The sequence below is a fragment of the Adiantum capillus-veneris genome, chromosome 16 (assembly GCF_014529385.1).
Source record: "Adiantum capillus-veneris isolate H3 chromosome 16, ASM1452938v2, whole genome shotgun sequence".
Taxonomy (NCBI): domain Eukaryota; kingdom Viridiplantae; phylum Streptophyta; class Polypodiopsida; order Polypodiales; family Pteridaceae; genus Adiantum; species Adiantum capillus-veneris.
In genome coordinates, this window is record NC_140946.1 from 125,438,390 (window position 1) to 125,459,664 (window position 21,275).

Sequence of the window (21,275 nt, forward strand, 5' to 3'; positions counted from 1 at the left end):
AATGCGACTTTGATCACCTTGATGCAGGAACAAAGGAGCCACCAACAAAGAAGAGCAGACACAAATGGTAGACAAGCCAACCTTTGCAGGGCTACATATCTTGTCCTTGATGAGGTGGATCGAATGTTGGACCTGGGTTTTGAACCTTAAATCTGGAAAAATTATCTCCGAGATTTAGCATGACAGACATAATTTGTGCAACTTGGCCTAAAGGAGTTGAAGGTTTAGCCAAACAATTTCTATAGAGTCCTTACAAAATTCCCATTGGTTCACAAGATCTGAAAGTCAATTATTCAAATCTACAGATTGTAGAACTTGTTTCTGAGAATGATAAATACTCAAAAGTGGCAGATTTACTGGAGCGAATGATGGATGAAGTAAAGTGATCGTATTTATGGAAACAAAAAGAGATCTGGCAATAACCCTATAATGATAGCAGTAGATGCTGCAACTCGTGGCTTGGATATGAAGGTCATAAAGTTCGGTATCAATTATGGATTTCATGGATCATAATTCTTATTGTGGTTTGACAAAGTACACGCATTGGAGTACAAACAAAAGCAAGAATGACAACAAAGACCGCACCGACATTGACAACCAGGTTATGTCAGGGACGACATGAATTTGGAGGGGGGGAGTGTTGAACCATGGGTCGACAGTACGACATAACTCAACAAAGCCTTATTTTTTGAGAGTTATGAAATGCTGCGGATTATGGTTATAAACATCATTTGTAATGAGTAGCTATTCTAGTTGCAGAAGTCAGGGTGCAGTGACACTTCCAGATTGTAAATACAAAGCCATTTAACCCCTTGAACTCTATTTTAGATTTAACCTATGGTAGCCTTAGTATATAAGATACGTAGGTCATTTTGTAAGGAGAACTTTATCATAATCAAAGTTTTGAGCTGCCATCGACTGTGTGTGAGAGAGAAAGAGAGAGAGCGTGAGCTTCATCCTGACGCTACTTCCTGCTTGCTCATCGCATTGGAGATTTAATTGCACCATCGCGCATCAACGCCAAGCATTCCACATGAGACGAAGCACGCGCGCTAACGCATGTACAAACTATTTGTGGTCATAAGTGTATCAAACGATGTCTATTTTCTACGTGCAAGTAGTCATTAGAATCGTGGCGATATAAGCTACACATATGTACTCATAGATTTCAGTTTTGGGCACTCTCAAAATGCTGCTCTGTCTTAATATGCTTTTTTAGCAGATGGGTCTAGAGTACTCATAGATTTCAGTTTTGGGCACTCTCAAAATGCTGCTCTGTCTTAATATGCTTTTTTAGCAGATGGGTCTAGAGTGAGGGTTTTGAGTGTAGAGGCTTTGGGACATGCCTTGTGTTCCTTAAATTTCGTATGATTCTAGTATGATTTGGAGAGTTTTCTTCCGTTTGTGTGTATGTGGGTTGGGTGGTGTAGTTGAGAGTAGCGAGATTCCTGATTGTGGTTTAGGTGGCCTTTTAGAGTGTTGTATGTGTGGGATGATCTCAGCCTGACAAGCTAAAGAGATTGCCTCCGTCCACCTATCATGTCATCGGTGTCCGCGATTGGCATTATGTTGATCTAGGTAGTGTTGCATGCACTTTATAGGTGGTGTGATTCGCTCCTGCAAAAGCCTCTCTTTGAGGGAATTGCGAGCATGATTTGTTGTACAATAAGGTGTGGAGTCATGTAGAAATGAGGGATTCTTCTCACTCTAATGAGAGTGCGAACATTCACTGTAGCCATAGTTCTACTTTTTCACAAGAAAACTATAATGATGGAAGACTTTTTCTATCAAGGATGGGTGTCTACTACACAAGGGAGGGTATGGCTATCCATGGACATAAACACTAGGCGCGCCAATTTCTTTTTGAATGTCATGATAGTTCAAGTGTAGGTCATCCTCATATTAGGAAGACATATGCATTAATTAAATGACAATTTTACTAGCCAAGTTTACATAAGGACATGCACAAGTATGTGTTACAATGCCAATAGTGTCAAGTGAAAAAAGCTAAGCATCTCAAGGTAGGCATTCTCTTACATTCATTAGAGATCCCTAACGAAAAATGGGAAAGCATTTCGATGGATTTTATAGTTGGTCTACCTATGATAGTTCGTGGCCACGACTCTATTTGGGTAATTGTCGATCAATTGACCAAGATGTGTAGGTTTATTTCTACAAAAACTACAATCAAGGCTTTAGAATTGGCACGACTATTTATGGAGAATGTGAACAAGTTATATGGCACAAGCTAGCGATCAAAATAGAAAATGTGATGGCCATTTTTGGAGAGCACTACTCCATAAGCTTGGAGTTACTCTTAACTTAAGTACAACTGATCATCCTCATACAAATGGGAACTTTCTTACAATAGTGTAAAGCATGTTACCTTGGTCTCTAGTGTAAGGATTTTTGGAGAGCAGTATTCTATAAGCTTGAAACTGCTCTTAACTTAAGTACACATTACGATTAGACCAAGATTGCTATTGTTTCACATGAGAAGGTAGTTACAAGTAAGCAATACCTAATCAACATGCAAAAGAGAAAGCTAGGCGATAGTGACCCTCCAAACAGAATGTAAAAGAGCCTAGGCATGCAACAACTTGAGATGCCACGAGTTTTTGTCTATTGCCTCATATACTAAGAAAAGCACAGAGATTAACATATGATTGGGCCCTTTTGTTAAGGTCAAAGCCATTCATCCATCATGGTAGGGACTGCTGCAAAAGAGAAAGCTAGGCGATAGTGACCCTCCAAACAAAATGTAAAAGAGCCTAGGCATGCAACAACTTGAGATGCTACGAGTTTTTGTCTATTGCCTCGTATACTAAGAAAAGCACAAAGATTAACATATGATTGGGACCTCTTGTTAAGGTCAAAGCCATTCATCCGTCATGGTAGGGACTGCTCTTTGAGGACAACCAACCGCCGTCGTCACTATCTAACATGGGAATCCTTCATGGAGGAGTTGTGGTTGAGAGTAAGGGTCGCCGGTTGGGGGCAATCTTGGATGTTTGACCCAATCACTAAACTACCGGGCTTAGGTTCACCCTAGTGTATCCCTTACTGACGGACTCGATCTTAGGATCGACGATCGGTTACACCTTGGATTGCCTCAAACCTCTTCTTCCTCTTGATAGCCTGCCACAAACAAGTTAGGTAGTAGCTCTCTCTCTCTCTCTCTCTCTCTCATTTTTACCATCGTCCTCGCCATCAAAATCGACAGCATCATGAGCAGCAAAACGGTCGCGCAGCAGGTGTTGAAGGACTTGGACTGGGACAAACTGGCCAAGGCCGTCGTCTCTGACGAAGGTCGAAGGGAGCTCAATAATCTCCGCAGGGCCTTCGATGACTTCAACAACGTTATGAGAACAAAGTTCTCACTGGTGAGATTCGCATTCTCAGAAAATAGGGTTTCGGAAGAATAGTCAGTGCTCTGATGAGATCTGGAATGTCGCTGATTTATGTATATTTCGTGCACCTATTCTCATCGTTTAGGGTTCTTGAATGCTACCGTTTTGTGCATAAACTGGCAATTTTTCTGGGGCCGTCTAGACTAGGGTCATAAGATACTCGTGGTATGTGTCAGCAGATGGACTTTCCCAAGTTGCCGTTCTGCTTTTGTCAGCAGTCAGTTATCATTCGATCGAAGATTGATATGCATTTGTAGGTTTCTTTTTGCTCTACTTTACAAATGTGAGTCTTTGCAGAGGCAGAAGTTCTACGTATTTGCATTGCAAACCAGTTATACCCGAAGAGCGCTTTAGTGCAGATGAGTGGAAAGATGTACCCAAATTCTGGATGGCGGTGCTAGGGCCCCCCAGGTATCTCCCAAGGGCTGTGCCTGGCCATGTGAGATGTGGATATTTATGCATCGGTGTCATGTTTGCCTGGCCTGTGCTCACATGTCTCAGTTGGGCTTTTTGAAAGCTCAAACCTCAGTTCCTTTATATTGTGGGGGCTCTATGAGTGGTCACCAGATTGCTACCCCCCCGGTATCAGCAGCAAGGCTTAGGCACAGTTGCTGCTTAGGCACCATAGCCATTGGGTTGTAGGTTGATCGGAATGGTGTACAAAATGAAACCAAGAGCTGGTACTTAAAAAAAAAACACTTAGTCTACTTTTCTCCTTTTACATGAGAATTACAACCTGTTGTGTTTTTCTGCAGGTTTAGGGTTTTGCACCTAAATTGCAAGAGAATACCAAGGGAGCCTTGCGAAGGCCTTGGGATGCTTAGACAGGGCTTTGAGCACCTGGCAGTGGCAAAACAAGGATTTACAGTGCGTTGAAATTCTGTAACAGCTTACCATAAAGCTTCTAAATTGCGAGGGAATCCGTCCTAGGCAGGTACTTTTGACCTACAGAGGATTTGGTGTCATTATGCTGCCGTAATTGGGTCAAAAACCTGCAATTTCAGGCCTCGCCAAGGTTAGACACCTCTGTGAGACTTCGATGTACGTGTCCAGATCGTCTGTTCTTAATTGGACATCGTCTGCTCTTAATTGAATAAAGAAATACCGAAACGGGCGTTAGCCTTTGGGGCCTGGAGGGTGTGGGTCTTCGTGTGCGCAGTGGCATTCTAGTAGTTGGAAGCATCTGTGCTCTCTTTTCTTCTCAGTGCTTTGTGTAAAGTTAACAGGTAATTGAATTAGTACCACCCTCTACTGCGTACAAGCCAATTATATGGTTCCATCTACGGGATAGTCACTTTCTCTTCAAAAAGTGCAGCGTAACTTGTTGTGGGTGAGAGCAACATAGAGCGTGTCAATATGGCAAAGAAGAGACACTTTTTACCTGAAGAGAGATCTTCCTCAGATGGCACAAAGAAAGTTCCTTGAACTCTCCAGAAGAGGACAGGTTGTTTAGAGCTCAATTGCGTAGCTACATGGAATTGTTTCAGGCTTCAGCAGTTGACTAACAATCTAAGCATGCAGGAGTTCTCACAGGCTCCTACATAGGAATTTCAGGCTCCGACACAGGGCACGACTGAGCCGTTGCAAGAAAAGGAGGTTTCCAATGGGCAGAGGTCTTGTGATGCTCGAGGGAAAGCCCATGTGATTGAGTAACCAGCGATGTCTGTTGATCCCAAGCAATTTTCTTTACTTGGACAGGAATCGTTTGTGAACGGTCAAGGGAGTAATGAGCAGGCTATGCGTCAGACACTCTCGTTACCTACTTTATATCGTGGTTATTTTGGAGGTGGTTCAGTGTTTCAAGCTATGGCTGGACCTTCCACATGTTATATGCCAGGGGATGTGTTCGGGACAATGCAAACATGCATCGTTAACCTTATGTATGGGAATATGGGTATCCAACCAGGTTTTCAAGGTGCCTATGGTCAACTTAGAGTGCTTGGAACACAATTTGGTATGGTTGGTTTTTCGCAGCCATATGTCCAACATGGAGATTTGACAGGTAAAACAGTTGATGCAAGTGCTGGAATAGACAATCGTGGAGCACAACTTTTGCGGGCATCTGTTTATGACAATGTGATTCTTTTGAGTGAGCCTGGAACACAATTTGGTATGGTTGGTTTTTTGCAGCCATATGTCCAAAATGGAGATTTGATAGGTAAAACAGTTGATGTGAGTGCTGGAATAGACAATTGTGGAGCACCACTTTTACGGGCACTTGTTTATGACAATGTGACTCCTTTGAGTGAGCCTAAGGATTACAAGGAAGGTAGGCGGGGAGTGAAGTTTGAAACTTTAGGATCAACTGAAGGCTTTGACCTTCATACAACAGTTTGATGCAGCTTATGCTGGAGGAAACTTCATAGAATCTTTGAAGATACGTAAGGTTGTCACTTTCTTGAAAGCGAATGCTCTTCATTTGTCACGTGACACATCCAACCCTATGTGTCCGTGGACAAGCTACAGCATGATCAAGGTTCAGTCAGTCTAGATTATAAGTGATTTGACACTTTTGTGAGTCTATTCATAGACCGTGCATGCCCAGTCACTTAGTATAGATGCATATCCTCTGGTTGCACACAACATGATTCTCAGAATTCCCATCAAAATCCATCAGAATCAGTTAGGGATTTTTACAGTGTATTTAGTCTGTTTTTCCTATTTTTGACATTTTTCACTTATTAATTTAAGTGACTTTCCAACAAAAGTAGGTAGTGCAATTTTGCTAAGAAAATATATAAGCAAACCCAAGTTAGCACTTTCTGGCAGAAGAGGCAACAGGAGCATTGCTCAATAGGCACCTTCTCAGCAGGACCCCAAAGGCTTCTAGCGTGTTTGCTCCACAGCAGCTTGGCTAGTGTTTTTGGACAAGACACAGCAGATCAGCCAGCGTGTTGCCCTTGCAGATCCCTGGCGACAAGACCACAACGGATCAACCTAGCGTTTTTGCATTTGCAGAACCTCGGCGACCGAAACACCATTTTCAGCCCTAGCGTTTTTGCATCTGCCAGCAACCTCAGCGTTTTGCAGATCTATCGTGACAGAATCAGTCCTAGGACCAGCGTTTTCAGTTTTCAGCAGTTAGACTTCGCAGATCAAGTCGAACCTCGCAGATCTCACCTTCCCGCAACAGTTCCTCGCCGCACGGTCAGTTTCCGCAATGTTTACAGTTTCAGCCCGGAAAACGCAGATTTCAGCATCTGCGTTTTCAGCGCGTCGTCGACGCATCGTCGCCATTGACATCGTCACCGACACAGAGTCAGAATTCAGCAGATAGAAGATCAACAGATTTCAGCCCATAGCGTTTTTGGACAACAGTAGAAAGATTGCAGATTTCAGCCCTTAGGTCGACTTCGTCATAACCGTCGTCATTGTCGACATAGCCTAGACTTGCATCAGTCTCATGCATACCATTTGTACCAGATTGTGCAATCATAAGTAGATCACTCTCGCCGACGAGAGTGGGGCCTTCGGAGGAGGGTTTTTCAACGTCTCTGGTGTCGTATCTCTCTTCTCTCTCTATCTCTCAATCTCATACACTTGCACGCACGATGTCCATTCACTTTGTTTGTGATCATAGCATTCTCTCATTAAGAACGGAAGGCTCTACCTTCCATAAGAACAAAAGAAACCTTGAGCACAGTTCGGAGCACTCATCTTGAGCAAAGCGCAAACATTCATTCCGCTGCACCTAACACCTAACATTGGTATCAGAGCTTTGGCAATGTTCTGTATCACTCAAGGAAAGAACCACAAGAACCAAAGAATTTTTTTGCTTGTTGAGGTCGCACGAACCCAAGTTCGCTTGGGCGTGTCGATTCCTAATCTTGTTTGTTGAAGAGTGACTGGTATCCCAGGAAAGAAGGGCTTGTCCAGTCTCCCCTTGTGTCTCTTTTCACTCATTGAGAGCGGACCGTACACTTAGCGGCCGGCCAATCGACGTGAGGTGGGAAAAAGCAACCTTGGTGTGAGCGCAAGGCCGCTAAGGGGTGCGCCCACGGAAAGGAGTAGAACTCGGGTGAAGAGAAGATACTTCTTAAACGCGGTTTGCAAGCGAAAGAAAACCCTCAAGAACCTCAAGACCCTCAAGAACCCCAAGAACCCAAGTTCCTCGTGAACTCAAGAACCCAAGACCCTCAAGAACCAAAGTTCCTCGTGAACTTAAGAACCCCAAGATCCACAAGAACCCACAAGAATCCACGACTTCAGAATGGTCATCACTCGAAGCGGAATGGATACTTCGCTTGGAGGTGATGAGCATGAGAGAGGCGAAGAAGAATTTTTCCCACCAGGAGGTTTTTCTGACCCTTCCCCATCTACGACAAGGATTGCACTAACTCCTGTGGAGGCTTTCGATAAGAGGATGATGGACAGGAAGTTAGCAAACGAAGAACGAATAGCAACCATAGAGCGCAAATACCAAGAAAGAATGGCAGCCATAGCGCGTGAGAGCGAGCAAGCACGCTTGGAAGCCAAAGCAAGAGAAGCAAAATTTGATCGCGAGAACAAAGAAAGAGAAGCAAGATTTGATCACGAGAACAAAGCAAGAGTGCAAGAGTTCTTGCGACTCTTTTCTCAAGTTCAAGCACAGATGCAAGAGAATCAGGAAAAGGAGACTCTCTCAGTCTCTTCTTCTTCAACGCATGATACACAGGATTTGCATGATTGTGTGAAGCATGATGATGAATTGAATGACAATGACTTGCATGATGATTTGAATGACAATGATAAGCATGATTTGCATAATGATTTGGATGATAATGATGAGCATGATGACAAGCATGATGTTTTGCATGATCAAGATGTGATTTCTCACAAGCATGATGAGTTGAAGATGATGTGATTGTTCACAAGGATGATGTCTTAGTGGATGCTTTTTCTAGCGAAGCTAACCTCGTTGCAGGTTTGATCAATCACGAAGGATTGATCTTGACTTTCGAGTCGAGGTCCAAAGAACCCCCTCAGGAAGAACCGATCTTGGCTCTCGAGCCTAGGTCTAAAGAACCCTTACAGGAAGTACTATGTGTTCGCATGATTGATACGCACGCATTGTTCGAATGTTTCATTCGTGATCGTTTCCTGTATTTTAGTCAACATCGTTATGTGATCCCTTTTACTAAGCATGACATATTGTACGTTGAGCACGTTTCACTCATGAATGAGCACAAATGTATGCGGATTTTTCGTGAAAAGCTAAAAAGTATTCATTCACGGAAGTCACATTCCATGTCTCTTCCTTGGCATGACACAATTTCCGAACGAGCACATGAATGTATGAGCACCAAGCGTAGGCCTTTCCATTGTGTTTTGCCACAGTTGATTGCTCTAGATTATAAGAGAAAGATTCGATCTCATTGTTTGCACGTGTTTGATGCACGGGTTGTCACTCCGTCTCTATGTTCATCTACATTGCATACACAGTCTTTAGCGAAGACAAGATTTTTTCCACTCACTTTACATGGAATGGGTATGTTCATGGTTTTGTGTTGGAAGTGGTTTTAGGAATTTTCAGCCATGGAGATTCTTGAAGAAACAAGAAGCATGACTTTAGACGAAGTTGAAGCAAGGAAGGAGATTCAAAAGATTTTGTCGCTTTCGACGCGGCCCCAAGAAGCAAGCTTTGCAGACCTTTATGAAGTTCAAGTACCGCACGACCCACACATCAGAATGGGCCGACGAAGAGTCCCTTCCAGGATTCCGGATGCTATTGGCGATCTCCCTCGACGCCATACAATTCGGTACCAGTACCTCACTTTGAAAAGAAGGGGATGTCACGTGACACATCCAACCCTATGTGTACGTGGACAAGCTACAACATGATCAGGGTTCAGTTAGTCCAGTCAGTCTAGATTAGAAGTGATCTGGCACTTTTGTGAGTATTCGTAGACCGTGCATGCCCAGTCACTTAGTATAGATGCATATCCTCTGGTTGCACACAACATGATCATCAGAATTCCCATCAAAATCCATTAGAATCAGTTAGGGGATTTTTACAGTGTATTTAGCCTATTTTTCCTATTTTTGACATTTTTCACTTATTAATTTAAGTGACTTTCCAACAAAAGTAGGTAGGGCAATTTTGCTAAGAAAATATATAAGCAAACCCAAGTTAGCACTTTCTGGTAGAAGAGGCAACAGGAGCACCGCTCAACAGACACCTTCTCAGCAGGACCCCAAAGGCTTCTAGCGTTTTTGCTCCACAGCAGCTTGGCTAGTGTTTTTGGACAAGACACAGTAGATCAGCCAGCGTGTTGCCCTTGCAGGCGACAAGACCACAGCAGATCAACCTAGCGTTTTTGCATTTGCAGAACCTCGGCGACAGAAACACCATTTTCAGCCCTAGCGTTTTTGCATCTGCCAGCAACCTCAGCGTTTTGCAGAACTATCGCGACAGAATCAGTCCTAGAACCAGCGTTTTCAGTTTTCAGAATTTAGACTTCACATATCAAGTCCCGAACCTTGCAGATCTGACCTTCCCGCAGCAGTTCCTCGCCGCACGGTCAGTTTCCGCAAGGTTTACAGTTTCAGCCCGGAAAACGCAGCTTTGCCAGGGGATTTACCTCCTGAGAGACCTGATGTCACGTGACGCATCGAACCCTATGTGTGCGTGGACAAGCTACAACATGACCAGGGTTCAGTTCAGTCAAGTTAGTCTAGAATAGGGAGTGATCTGGCACTTTTGTGAGTCTGTCCGCAGACTGTGCTTGTCCAGACACTTAGAGTAGATGCATATCCTCTGGTTGCACACAACATAATCATCAGATTTCCATAAGAACCCATCAGTAGCATTTTTACAATGCATAGACCTATTTTCCCTATTTTTGACATTTTTCACCTAATATTTTTAAGTGACTTTTGTTGGGAACTAGGTAGGGCAATTTTGCTAAGTTTGTATATATAGAAACCTAGCACTAGCACTTTCTGGTAGAAGAGGCTGCTCGAGCACCTTGCTCAACAGGCAACTTCTCAGCAAGACTACCCACAGAGGCCTAGCATTTTTGCAAGAGACAACAGAACCTAGCGTTTTTGTATCAGATCAGCTAGCGTTTTTGCACTTGTAGATTCTCGACGATAGTAGACAATAGATTAGCCCTAGCGTTAGCAGAATCCACAGCGACAGTAGAACTCAGCCCTAGCATTTTTGGAGCAGCAGGACATTCAGCGTTTTGCAATTCCATCGCGATAGATTCAGCCCTAGAACCAACGTTTTCAGTTTTCAAGAGTCAATTACCGCAGAAGAAGTCGTGAACGTCGCAGATCTCACCTCCCCGCAGCAAATCCTCGCCGCACGGTCAGATCCCGCGGAGTTTGCAGATTTAGCCCGGAAAACGCAGATTTCAGCATGTGTGTTTTTAGCACGTCGTCGTTGCATCGCCGTCATCGCCATTGTCACCGAAATAGAGTCAGAATTGAGTATATACAAGATTTGCAAATTTCAGCCATTAGCGTTTTCAAATTCAGCCCTTCTCGTCGTCGTCCTCATCGTCGTCGACATCATCAGCAAGTCCAAGAATTGTAGAGATTTGTGTAATCAATAGTAGACTGCTCTCGCCATAGAGAGTGGGGCCTTCGGAGGATTGTTTGACAACATTCTGGTGTCGTATTCTTCTCTCTATCTCTTAGTCTCAGCACCTTCATTCACAACGTTCACCACTTTGTTTGTGTCCATTGCACTCTCTCACTAAAGGAACGGAAGGCTCTCCCTTCTGTAGTAAAAGAAACCTTGAGCATAGTTCGGAGCACTCATCTTGAGCAAAGTTTAACATTCACTTCCGTTGCACCTTACATTGGTATCAGAGCTTTGGCAGTGTTCTGTATCACTCAAGGAAAGAACCACATATTTTTTTTTTGCTTGTTGCGGTCGCACGTAACCCAAGACCTCTTGAGCGTGTCGATTCCTAATCGTGTTTTTGAAGAGTGACAGGAAACCCAAGAAAGAAGGGCTTGTCCAGCCTCCCCTTGTGCCTCTTTTCACTCATTGAGAGCGGACTGTGCACTTAGCGGCCGGCCAATCGAAGTGAGGTGGGAAAAAGAAACCTTGGTGTGAGCGCAAGGCCGCTAAGGGGTGCGCCCGCGGAAAAGAGCAGAACTCGGGTGAAGAGAAGATCCTTCTCTAACACAGATTGCAAGCGAAAGAAGAACCTCAAGAATTGCAAGAACTCAAGACCCTCAAGAACCTCAAGATCCTCAAGACCCTCAAGAACCCCAAGAACCAAGACTCCCAAGAACCCAAGTTCCTCGTGAACTTAAGAACCCAAGACCACAAGAACCCACAAGAATCCACGACTTCAGTGGATGATCATCACTCGAAGCGGAATGGATACTTCGCTTGGAGGTGGTGAGCATGGGAGTGGCGAAGAAGAGTTTTCCCCACCAGGAGGTTTTTCCGACCCTCCCCCTTCCCCATCTACGCCAAGGATTGCACTAACTCCTATGGCAGCTTTCGACAAGATGATGATGGGCAGGAAGTTAGAAAGCGAAGCAAGAACAGTAGAAAGAATGGCACAAATTGATCGTAAGTACCAAGAAAGAATGGCAGCCATAGCGTGTGAGCGCGAAGAAAGAGAAGCAAAATTTGATCGCGAGAACAAAGAAAGAATGCAAGAGATGTTGCGACTCTTTTCTCAAGTGCATGCACAGATGCAAAAGATTTGGGAAAAGGAGACTCTCTTAGTCTCTTCTTCTCCAAAGCATGACACGCAGGATTTGCATGATGATTTGAATGATAATGATGAGTATGATGATTTGGATGATAACGATAAGTATGAAGAATTGTATGACAATGACAAGCATGATGATTTACATGATCAAGATGTGATTTCTCACAAGCATGATGATTTTCATAAAGATGATGTGATTGTTCACAAGGATGATGTGTTAGTTGATACTTTCTCTCGTGAAGCTAACCTCATTGCATATTCGATCCGACACGACGAACCAATCTTGGCTCTCGAGCCTAGGTCCAGAGACCCCCCACAAGAAGTATTCTGTGTTCGTATGATTAGTCAGCACGTATTGTTCGAGCGTTGCATTCTTGATACTTTTCTGTATTTTAGTCACTGTCCTTATGTGATCCCTTTTCCTAGGCATGACATATTGTACGTTGAGCACAATTCACTTATGGATGAGCACGGATGTATGCGGATTTCTCATGAAAAGATGAAATGTTTGCATTCAAGGAAGCCACATACAATGTCTCTTCCTTGGCATGACACAATCGTAGAAACAACACGAGAAGAATTGAGCATCAAGCATCGGCATTTCCATTGTGATTTGCCACAGTTAATTGATTTAGATCAGAAAGACAAGTTTCGAATCCATTGTTTGTGTGTTTTTGGTGAACGGTTTGGAACTCCGTCTCTATGTTCATCTCCATTGCATGCAGAGTTTTTTCGAAGGAATATAATTTTTCCAGTCACTTCACATGGAATAGGTATGTTCATGTTTTTGTGTTGGAAGTGGTTTCAGGAATTTTCAGCCTCGGAGATTCTTGAAGACGATGGACCTACGTCCATAGCCAAAGAGAAGACTGTCACTTTCGGCGCGGCCCAAAGAAGGAAGCGTTGCAGACCTTTATGAAGTTCAAGTATCGCATGACCCACACATCAGAGTGGGCCGGCGAAGAGTCCTTTCCACGATTCCGGATCGATGCCGTACAGTTTGGTACCAGTACCTCACTTTGAAAAGGAGGGGATGTCACTTAACACATCCAACCCTATGTGTCCGTGGACAAGCTATAGCATGACCAGGGTTCAGTTCAGTCAAGTCAGTCTAGAATAGGGAGTGATCTGGCACTTTTGTGAGTCTGTTCGCAGACCGTGCATGTCCAGACACTTAGAGTAGATGCATATCCCCTGGTTGCACACAGCATGATCATCAGATTTCCATTAGAATCCATTAGTACATTTTTACAGTGCATAGACCTATTTTCCTTATTTTTTGACATTTTTCACTTATTATTTTTAAGTGACTTTTGTTGGGAACTAGGTAGAGCAATTTTGCTAAAGTTTGTATGTATAGAAACCTAGCGCTAGCATATTCTGGTAGAAGAGGCAGCAGGATCACCTTGCTCAACAGGCAACTTCTCAACAAGACCCCCCACAAAGGCCTAGCGTTTTTGCAAGAGACAGCAGAACCTAGCGTTTTTGCATCAGATCAGCCAGCGTTTTTGCACTTGCAGATTTTCGGCGACAGTAGACAGCAGATCAGCCCTAGCGTTAGCAAAATCCACAGCGACAATAGAATTCAGCCCTAGCGTTTTTGAAGGAGCAAGACATTTAGCGTTTTGCAATTCCATTGCGACAGGTTCAGCCCTAGAACCAGCGTTTTCAGTTTTCAGCAGTACCGCAGAAGAAGTCCCGAACGTCGCAGATCTCATCTTCCTGCAACAGATCCTTGCCGCACGGTCAGATCCCGCGGAGTTTGCAAATTCAGCCCGGAAAACGCAGATTTCAGCATCTGCATTTTCAGCGTGTCGTCGTTGCATCGTCGTCATCGCCGTCGTCACCGACAGAGTCAAAATTCAGCAGATACAAGATTTGCAGATTTCAGCCATTAGCGTTTTCAGATTTCAGCCCGTCTTGTCGTCCTCCTCATCGTCGCCGACATCGTCGGCAAGTCCAAGCATTGTAGAGATTTGTGCAATCACTAGTAGACCGCTCGCGCCATAGAGAGGGGCCTGTGGAGGAGGGTTTGACAACATTCTGGTGTCGTATTCTTCTCTCTATCTCTCAGTCTCAGCACCTTCATTCACAACGTTTACCTCTTTGTTTAGGAGCTTATTCATATGAAAGCAAAAAATACACCATCATTTATTAACAAGAATCAGAAAAGAATCTGTGAAGAGTGAAAAATGTCAAAAATAGGGAAAAAAGGGTAAATGCATTGAAAAATTCTCCTGAAGGATTCTAATGGAAATGCTTGTAATCATGCTGTGTGCAACCGGAGGATATGCATCTACACTAAGTGTCTGGACTGTACGACCTGCGAACAGACTCACAAAAGTGCCAAATCACTTCTAAATCTAGACTGACTAGACTGGCTGAACCGTTGTCGTGCTGTAGTTTGTCCACGGATACATAGGGTTGGATGTGTCACGTGACTGCAAGCCAGACTGAAAAAACGCTGTCCAAAGGGTTGAAAAACGCTGTCAAGCAAGGGCTGAAAACGCTGTCTTGTATGCTGCAAAAACGTTGGACCAATGGGCTGCAAAAACACTGGACCAAGGGTTGCTGTGCTGCGGAACTGGCTGTTGAAAAGGCTAGGCTTTACTGATGAAAAACGCAAGGGCTTTGCAGGGGTTCTTGCTTGAGAAGTCTCCTGGAGGGCCTGCTGCAAGTAGGTGCCCGTGCTCTCCTTTCCTCTTCTGCCAGAATCCACTAGCGCTAGGTTTTCTTTTATATATGCTTGCCTACTTAGTTTCTCAACAAAAGTCACTTAAAAATAATAAGTGAAAAATGGCGTTTTTTGCACGTAAAATGCTCTTGATGGAATCTGATGGTAATGCTGATGATCATGCTGTGTGCAACTAGAGGATATGCTTCTACTCTAAGTGCCTGGTCATGCACGGTGTGCAAACAGGCCAGAATACTTCCTAATCTAGGCTAACTGAACCCTTGTCATGAAGTAGCTTGTCCACGTACACATATGATTCGATGTGCATGTGACATTTGTATCGGCATTAAGAAAAGTTTGCTATCTGTTGGCTAGTTAGATGCACATGGTTTTACTACCATCTTTGCTTGGGGTTCATGGAAGTTGCTTAAGGACTCTATGCTTGTTGCAAAAGGGTCTAAAAGAGGTACTTTTGTACTATCTTCGATGCAAAGCTTTGCCTGACAAGTTTCTTGCTGTTGCTGAACTTGCTTCACATACGGAATTGTGGCATAAGAGACTTGGTGATATGAGCCAAAAGGGTATTGATGTGCTTTCCTCTTTGAAGAGGGTCGATGTAAAAGGCAAAAACGTGGATTTTTGTAACGATTATCTCTATGGAAAGCAAAAGAAATCTTCTTATTACTCTTGTGTCTCTCGCAAAGCTAATCCTCTTGATCTTATTCACTCCGATATATGCACTATCTATACTAATAGATAATGGGGGAGGGAATTCCGGCTCCCCCCCCCCCCCCCTGACACGTGGCGAAAGGAGGCTCATCCGGCCACAGCTGCGGCAGTGTCGCCTGCACCTGAGTGCGCTCAGTGAGAGAGAAACAGTGTCTGGGCCCCTGCGCGCAGAGAGAGAGAGAGAGAGAGAGAGAGAGAGAGAGAGAGAGAGAGAGAGAGAGAGAGAGAGAGAGAGAGAGAGAGACGGCAGAGTCGCCGGCTGCACTAGTGCTTGTTAAGTCTTTTGGTGGTGCATTGTATTTTGTTACATTCATTGATTGACTGTACTAGGAAAGGATTGGTGCATTTGTTGAAACGTAAGAGTGAGACTTTTAATCATAGTTACCGGGGAACGCCCCCTAGCCCCCGTTCCGGCGTTCCGGGGGGGCAGTTTCCTTCCCGAACGTTCCGAAACGTCCCGAAACGTTTGACGTTCCGGTTGGCCAGTGCAAACCGGAACGGCCGTTCCGGAACGTTCCGAACGTCCCCAAAACGTTCCAGAATGCCCCTGGAACGGCCAACGGCTACAAACAAATTTGGCAAAAATTGAAAAAATTGAAGTAAATGTTTGGGCTTCTTTTTGAAGTGTGCAAGGCTTCAAGGACTCATAAAATGCACCCCCCTCCCCCTTTCTCTCCACAAGCTAATCCTCAAGGCTCAAGCTCTCTCCCTCTCACACTCTCAAGATCTCTCCCTCTCAAGATTCACTCTCTCAAGGCTCAAGGCTTTAAGCCTTCAAGCTCTCTTCCTCTCCCTCCCACTCTCTCAAATCTCTCCCTCTCCCTCTCACTCTCTCGAGTCTCTCCCTCTCTCTCTCTCTCTCTCTCTCACATCATCTAGTCATAGCAAGATTGAATGGTCTTCAAAACGAGTTTTTTGTGAGTATTAGAGTCATAGCACTCTAATACTCCTTGTATTTAAACACAAGAAGCTAAAAAATGCACTATTTGGGTGTTTTTTATACCTCCCGTTCCGCGCCGTTCCCGTTCCGAACCCCCAGCCGTTCCCCCGTTCCGCGGGGATCCCGTCGCCGTTCCCGTTCCGCGTTCCGGGTAACTATGCTTTTAATGCTTTTAAGAAGTTTCATGCTTTTGTCACTACTCAAAAGAGTGCTAAGCTTAAATGTCTCAGGTCGGACAATGGATGAGAATATGTATCTACTGAATTTTAGCGTTTTTGTGATGATAATGGGATCAAAAGGGAGTTGACAACCCCTTATAATCCGTCTTCGATTGGTGTGGCTGAGAGGTACAACCGTACTTTATGTGAGAGTACGTTGCATGTTGTCCACCGCTAATCTTTTCCAAGAGTTTTGGGGAGAGGCATTAAAAACTGCAGTTCATATTTGCAATCGCTCTCCGAATAGTATGCTGAAAAATGACACATTCCAAGGGAGGTTTGATCTCGCAAACCTGCCTCTTATGATCATTTGAGAGTATTTGGCTGCAAAGCTTTTGTTCATGTACCTAATGACTTGAGAACAAAGCTTGATATGATGTTAGGTGCAGCGGAATGATTGTTTGCGCTTTGCTCAAGATGAGTGCTCCGAACTGTGTTCAAGGTTCCTTTTGTTCTTATGGAAGGGAGAGCCTTTCGTCTTTAATGATGATCACAAACAAAGTGAATGAACACTGTGTGTGCAAGTGTATAAGACTGAGAGATAGAGAGAGAAGAGAGATACGACACTAGAGACGTTGTAAAACCCTCCTCCGAAGGCCCCACTCTCGTCGGCGAGAGTGGTCTACTTATTGATTGCACAAAGTGGTACAATGACGATGCAATGGACTGATGCAACCTGAGACTATGCCGGTGACGACGACGACTTTAGGGCTGAAATCTGCGGTCTTCTATCTGCTGTCCATAAACACGCTATGGCTGAAAATCTGGGACTGTTTTCGGTGGCTGAAAATGACTATTTTGGCTGCATTTTTGAGGGGTGAAAATGGGGATCTTCTGCAAATCTTTATGGTTGAATCTGTTGCTATTCTTGCATGCTGAAAACGTTGACCATCTACTGCCAAGAGGGGCTGAAAATAGAAAACGCTGGGCTGAATTGTAGCGTTAGTAAAAACGCTAGCAGATTTGGTATCGTTGATGAAAACGCTAGGGTTCTGGGGACTGCTGGCGATGATCAGGGGCTGAAATCGCCAAGGCTAAGGGAAGATGCTGATGGAGACCAAAAACGCCAAGACTGAGTGTGGCGATGAGGGAAAACCAAAACGCTAGGGGGTGTTGAGGGTACTGCGGGGTTCCTGCTGAGATGACGCCTGTTGAGCGGAGAGCTCCTGCTGCTTCTTCTGCCATTTAGTGCTAACTTGGGTTTGCTTATATACAAACTTAGCAAAATTGCCCTACCTACTTTTGTTGGGAAGTCACTTAAAAATAATAAGTGAAAAATGTCAAAAATAGAGAAAATAGGCTAAATGCACTGGAAAATTTCCCTAACTGATTCTAATGGATTCTGATGGGAATTCTGATGATCATGCTGTGTGCAACCAGAGGATATGCATCTACACTAAGTGACTGGGCATGCACGGTCTACGAATAGACTCACAAAAGTGCCAGATCACTTCTAATCTAGATTGACTGGACTGACGGGAACCTTGTTATGGTGTAGCTTGTCCACGGACACATGGGGTTGAATGTGTCACGTGACATATGAAGTTCATTAAAGGAGTCTTTCTAGGTTATGTGGAAGAAGGTGGAATGGGCTATCGAGTGTGGTTACCACAATTTAGAAAGGTAATTCGCAGCCGAGATGTAGTGTTCATGTCACGTGACACATCCAACCCTATGTGTTCGTGGACAAGCTACAGCATGATTAGGGTTCAGTCAGTCTAGATTTAGAAGTGATCTGGCACTTTTTGTGAGTCTATTCGTAGGCCGTGCATACCCAGTCACTTAGTGTAGATGCATATCCTCTGGTTGCACACAGCATGATCGTCAGTATTCCCACCAGAATCCATCAGATTCCATCGGGGGAATTTTCCAAAGCATTTAGCCTATTTTACCTATTTTTGGCATTTTTCACTTATTAATTTAAGCGACTTTCCAACAAAAGTAGGTAGGGCAATTTTGCTAAGTTTGTATATAAGCAAACCAAAGCTAGCACTCTTGGACAGATGAGCAAGGAGCACAACAGGCCCCAGGTAGCAGGTACACCCTCTCTCTCAGCAAGAACCCCGCAGCACCCCCAACCTTGGCGTTTTCCATCCCCTAAGCCTAGCGTTTTTGGTCATCGCCCACACCACCCCCAAGCTGGCGTTTTCAGCCTTGCAACCATCGCCAACAATCCCAGATGCCCAACGTTTTTACTAACGCTACCAAGATCTACCAGCGTTTTCATTTTCAGCCTTCGGTGAAGCCATTGTACTAGCGTTTTCAGCATTCATGAAGAGCAGCAGATTCAGCTCTAGACATTGCAGAAGATCGTTATTTTCAGCCTCTCAAAACGCAGCCAAAACCAACGTTTTCAGCAGTCCGAAACAGTCCCAGATTTTCAGCCATAGCGTTTTTATGGACAGCAGTTAGAAGACCGCAGATTTCAGCCCTTAAGTCGTCGTTGCCATCCCCGTCGTCGTCACTGACATAGTCCCAAGTTGCATCAGTTTCCATGCATTATCATTGTACCACTTTGTGCAGTCAATAGTAGACCACTCTCGTCGACGAGAGTGGGGCCTTCGGAGGAGGGTTTTACAACGTCTCTGGTGTCGTATCTCTCTTCTCTCTCTCTCTCTCTCTCTCTCTCTCTCAGTCTCGTACACTTGCACACACAGTGTCCATTCACTTTGTTTGTGATCATAGCATTTTCTCATTAAGAACGGAAGGCTCTCCCTTCCATAAGAACAAAAGGAACCTTGAGCACAGTTCGGAGCACTCATCTTGAGCAAATCGCAAACATTCATTCCGCTGCACCTATATTGGTATCAGAGCTTTGGCAGTGTTCTGTATCACTCAAGGAAAGAACCACAAGAACCACAATAATTTTTTTTGCTTGTTGCGGTTGCACGAACCCAAGTTCGCTTGGGCGTGTCGATTCCTAATCGTGTTTTTTGAAGAGTGACAGGAATCCCAAGAAAGAAGTGCGTGTCCAGCCTCCCCTTGTGTCTCTTTTCACTCATTGAGAGCGGACCGTGCACTTAGCGGCTGGCCAATCGACGTGAGGTGGGAAAAAGCAACCTTGGTGTGAGTGCAAGGCCGCCAAGGGGTGCGCCCGGGAAAAGAGTAGAACTCGGGTGAAGAGAAGATCCTTCTCAAACGCGATTTGCAAGCGAAAGAAAACCTCAAGAATCTCAAGATCTTCAAGAACCCAAGAACCCAAGAACCCAAGACCCTCAAGAACCCAAGTTCCTCGTGAACTTAAGAACCAAAGATCATAGTGCATGGTCGTCCCCGAAGCGGAATGGATACTTCGTATACAGGTGATGAGCATGAAAGAGGCGACGAAGAATTTTCCCCACTAGGAGATTTTTTCGACCCTCCCCCTTTGCCATCTACGCCACGAGTTGTACTAACTCCTATGGAGATGATGGTCAAGTCAATGATGGACATGAATGATGATGTTGGCACAACAAGAAGCGATTTGCATTACTTTGGAACGCAATGAAAGAAATGCAATACAACAACAAGAAGCGACTCGCATTACTTTGCAACGCACTGAAAGAAATGCAATACAACAACAAGAAGCGAATCGAGTTGCGTTGGCACAACAAGAAACAAATCGCCTTGCTTTCGAACGCGAGCGCGATGAACGAAATGAACGAAAAGCAGAAAGGGAGGCCGAGCGTGAAGCTCAAAGAGAGCTACGCACTCAAGAATTGCTTCGACAAGTGCTAGCCTCGAAGACCGAACCAACCAAAGATCGTGGGAGTTCCTCAAGTGGTGTAAGTCACGATGCGGATTCCAACAATCCAGTCACCGAGAAGTTGACTTTTAGTAAGTATGATGGTAAGATGGATGCTACGGTTATTCATTCTCGGTTGCATCAATTTAATGCTTATTTTGCGACAACTAAGAAAACAGGAAATAGCAAAGTTTTGACGGCAGCTATGTACCTTGCCGATGATGCCATCAATTGGTACCACGCATGGCAAGAGGCACAGCTAGCCGCGCACCTAGAGGAAGCCAACGAATTCACGCCCCTTTCCTTCAATTGGGCTGATTTCCAAGACAAGCTCAAGGCGCGGTTTATGCCACCTCAGTACTTCGTACGATTGAAGGACGATTGGCGCGCTCTCAAGCAAAATGGTATGTCGGTTATGTCTTTTTCTAATCGTGTTTTGCAGCTAGGTACCCAATTACGCAAGTCGGATGATGAACGCAACGAGGCATTCTTTTTTGGATTGGACAAGTATATCAAGTACGATGTCGAGGTGCTCGATCCAATCGATCTCAACAAGGCGGTAGCAATTGCTCTCGCACAGGAGACGAAGCACAACAAGGGAAAGCCTAAGGAGAACAAGACTTACACAAGTACCTCGCAGACTTCTTTGAACCCTCAGAATGGTAAGAAAGGTAAGAATGGTAACTCTTCTACCCAATCTTCCAACAGTCTCTTAGAAAAGAATTCTTCCCATGAATCTAAGATTAAGGCTAACACAATTGCTAAACCTAAGCTTACTCCAGATGAAAAGGTAGCACAAGAAATTGTAGGAGGGATACATCACGTCGTAAGAGTAAAGCACTTATTCTAAGGAAGGTCGTTGTTTTCATTGTCACATTAAGGGTCACATAAAAAGAACCTGTGCTAAGCTTGAATCGAAT

General features: G+C 44.4%; 1 protein-coding gene across 1 annotated transcript in view; it reads left to right on the forward strand.

Annotated features, from left to right (window-relative positions):
- The first annotated feature begins 3,118 nt into the window (after positions 1–3,118).
- Positions 3,119–21,275, forward strand: part of ATPQ (ATP synthase D chain) — a 32,079-nt gene continuing 13,922 nt past the window's right edge. Inside the window, exon 1 of the mRNA XM_086485566.1 lies at positions 3,119–3,383. Within this exon, the coding sequence (XP_086341692.1) occupies positions 3,228–3,383 (156 nt within the window). The 5' untranslated portion in view covers positions 3,119–3,227. The remainder of the gene's footprint in view (positions 3,384–21,275) is intronic.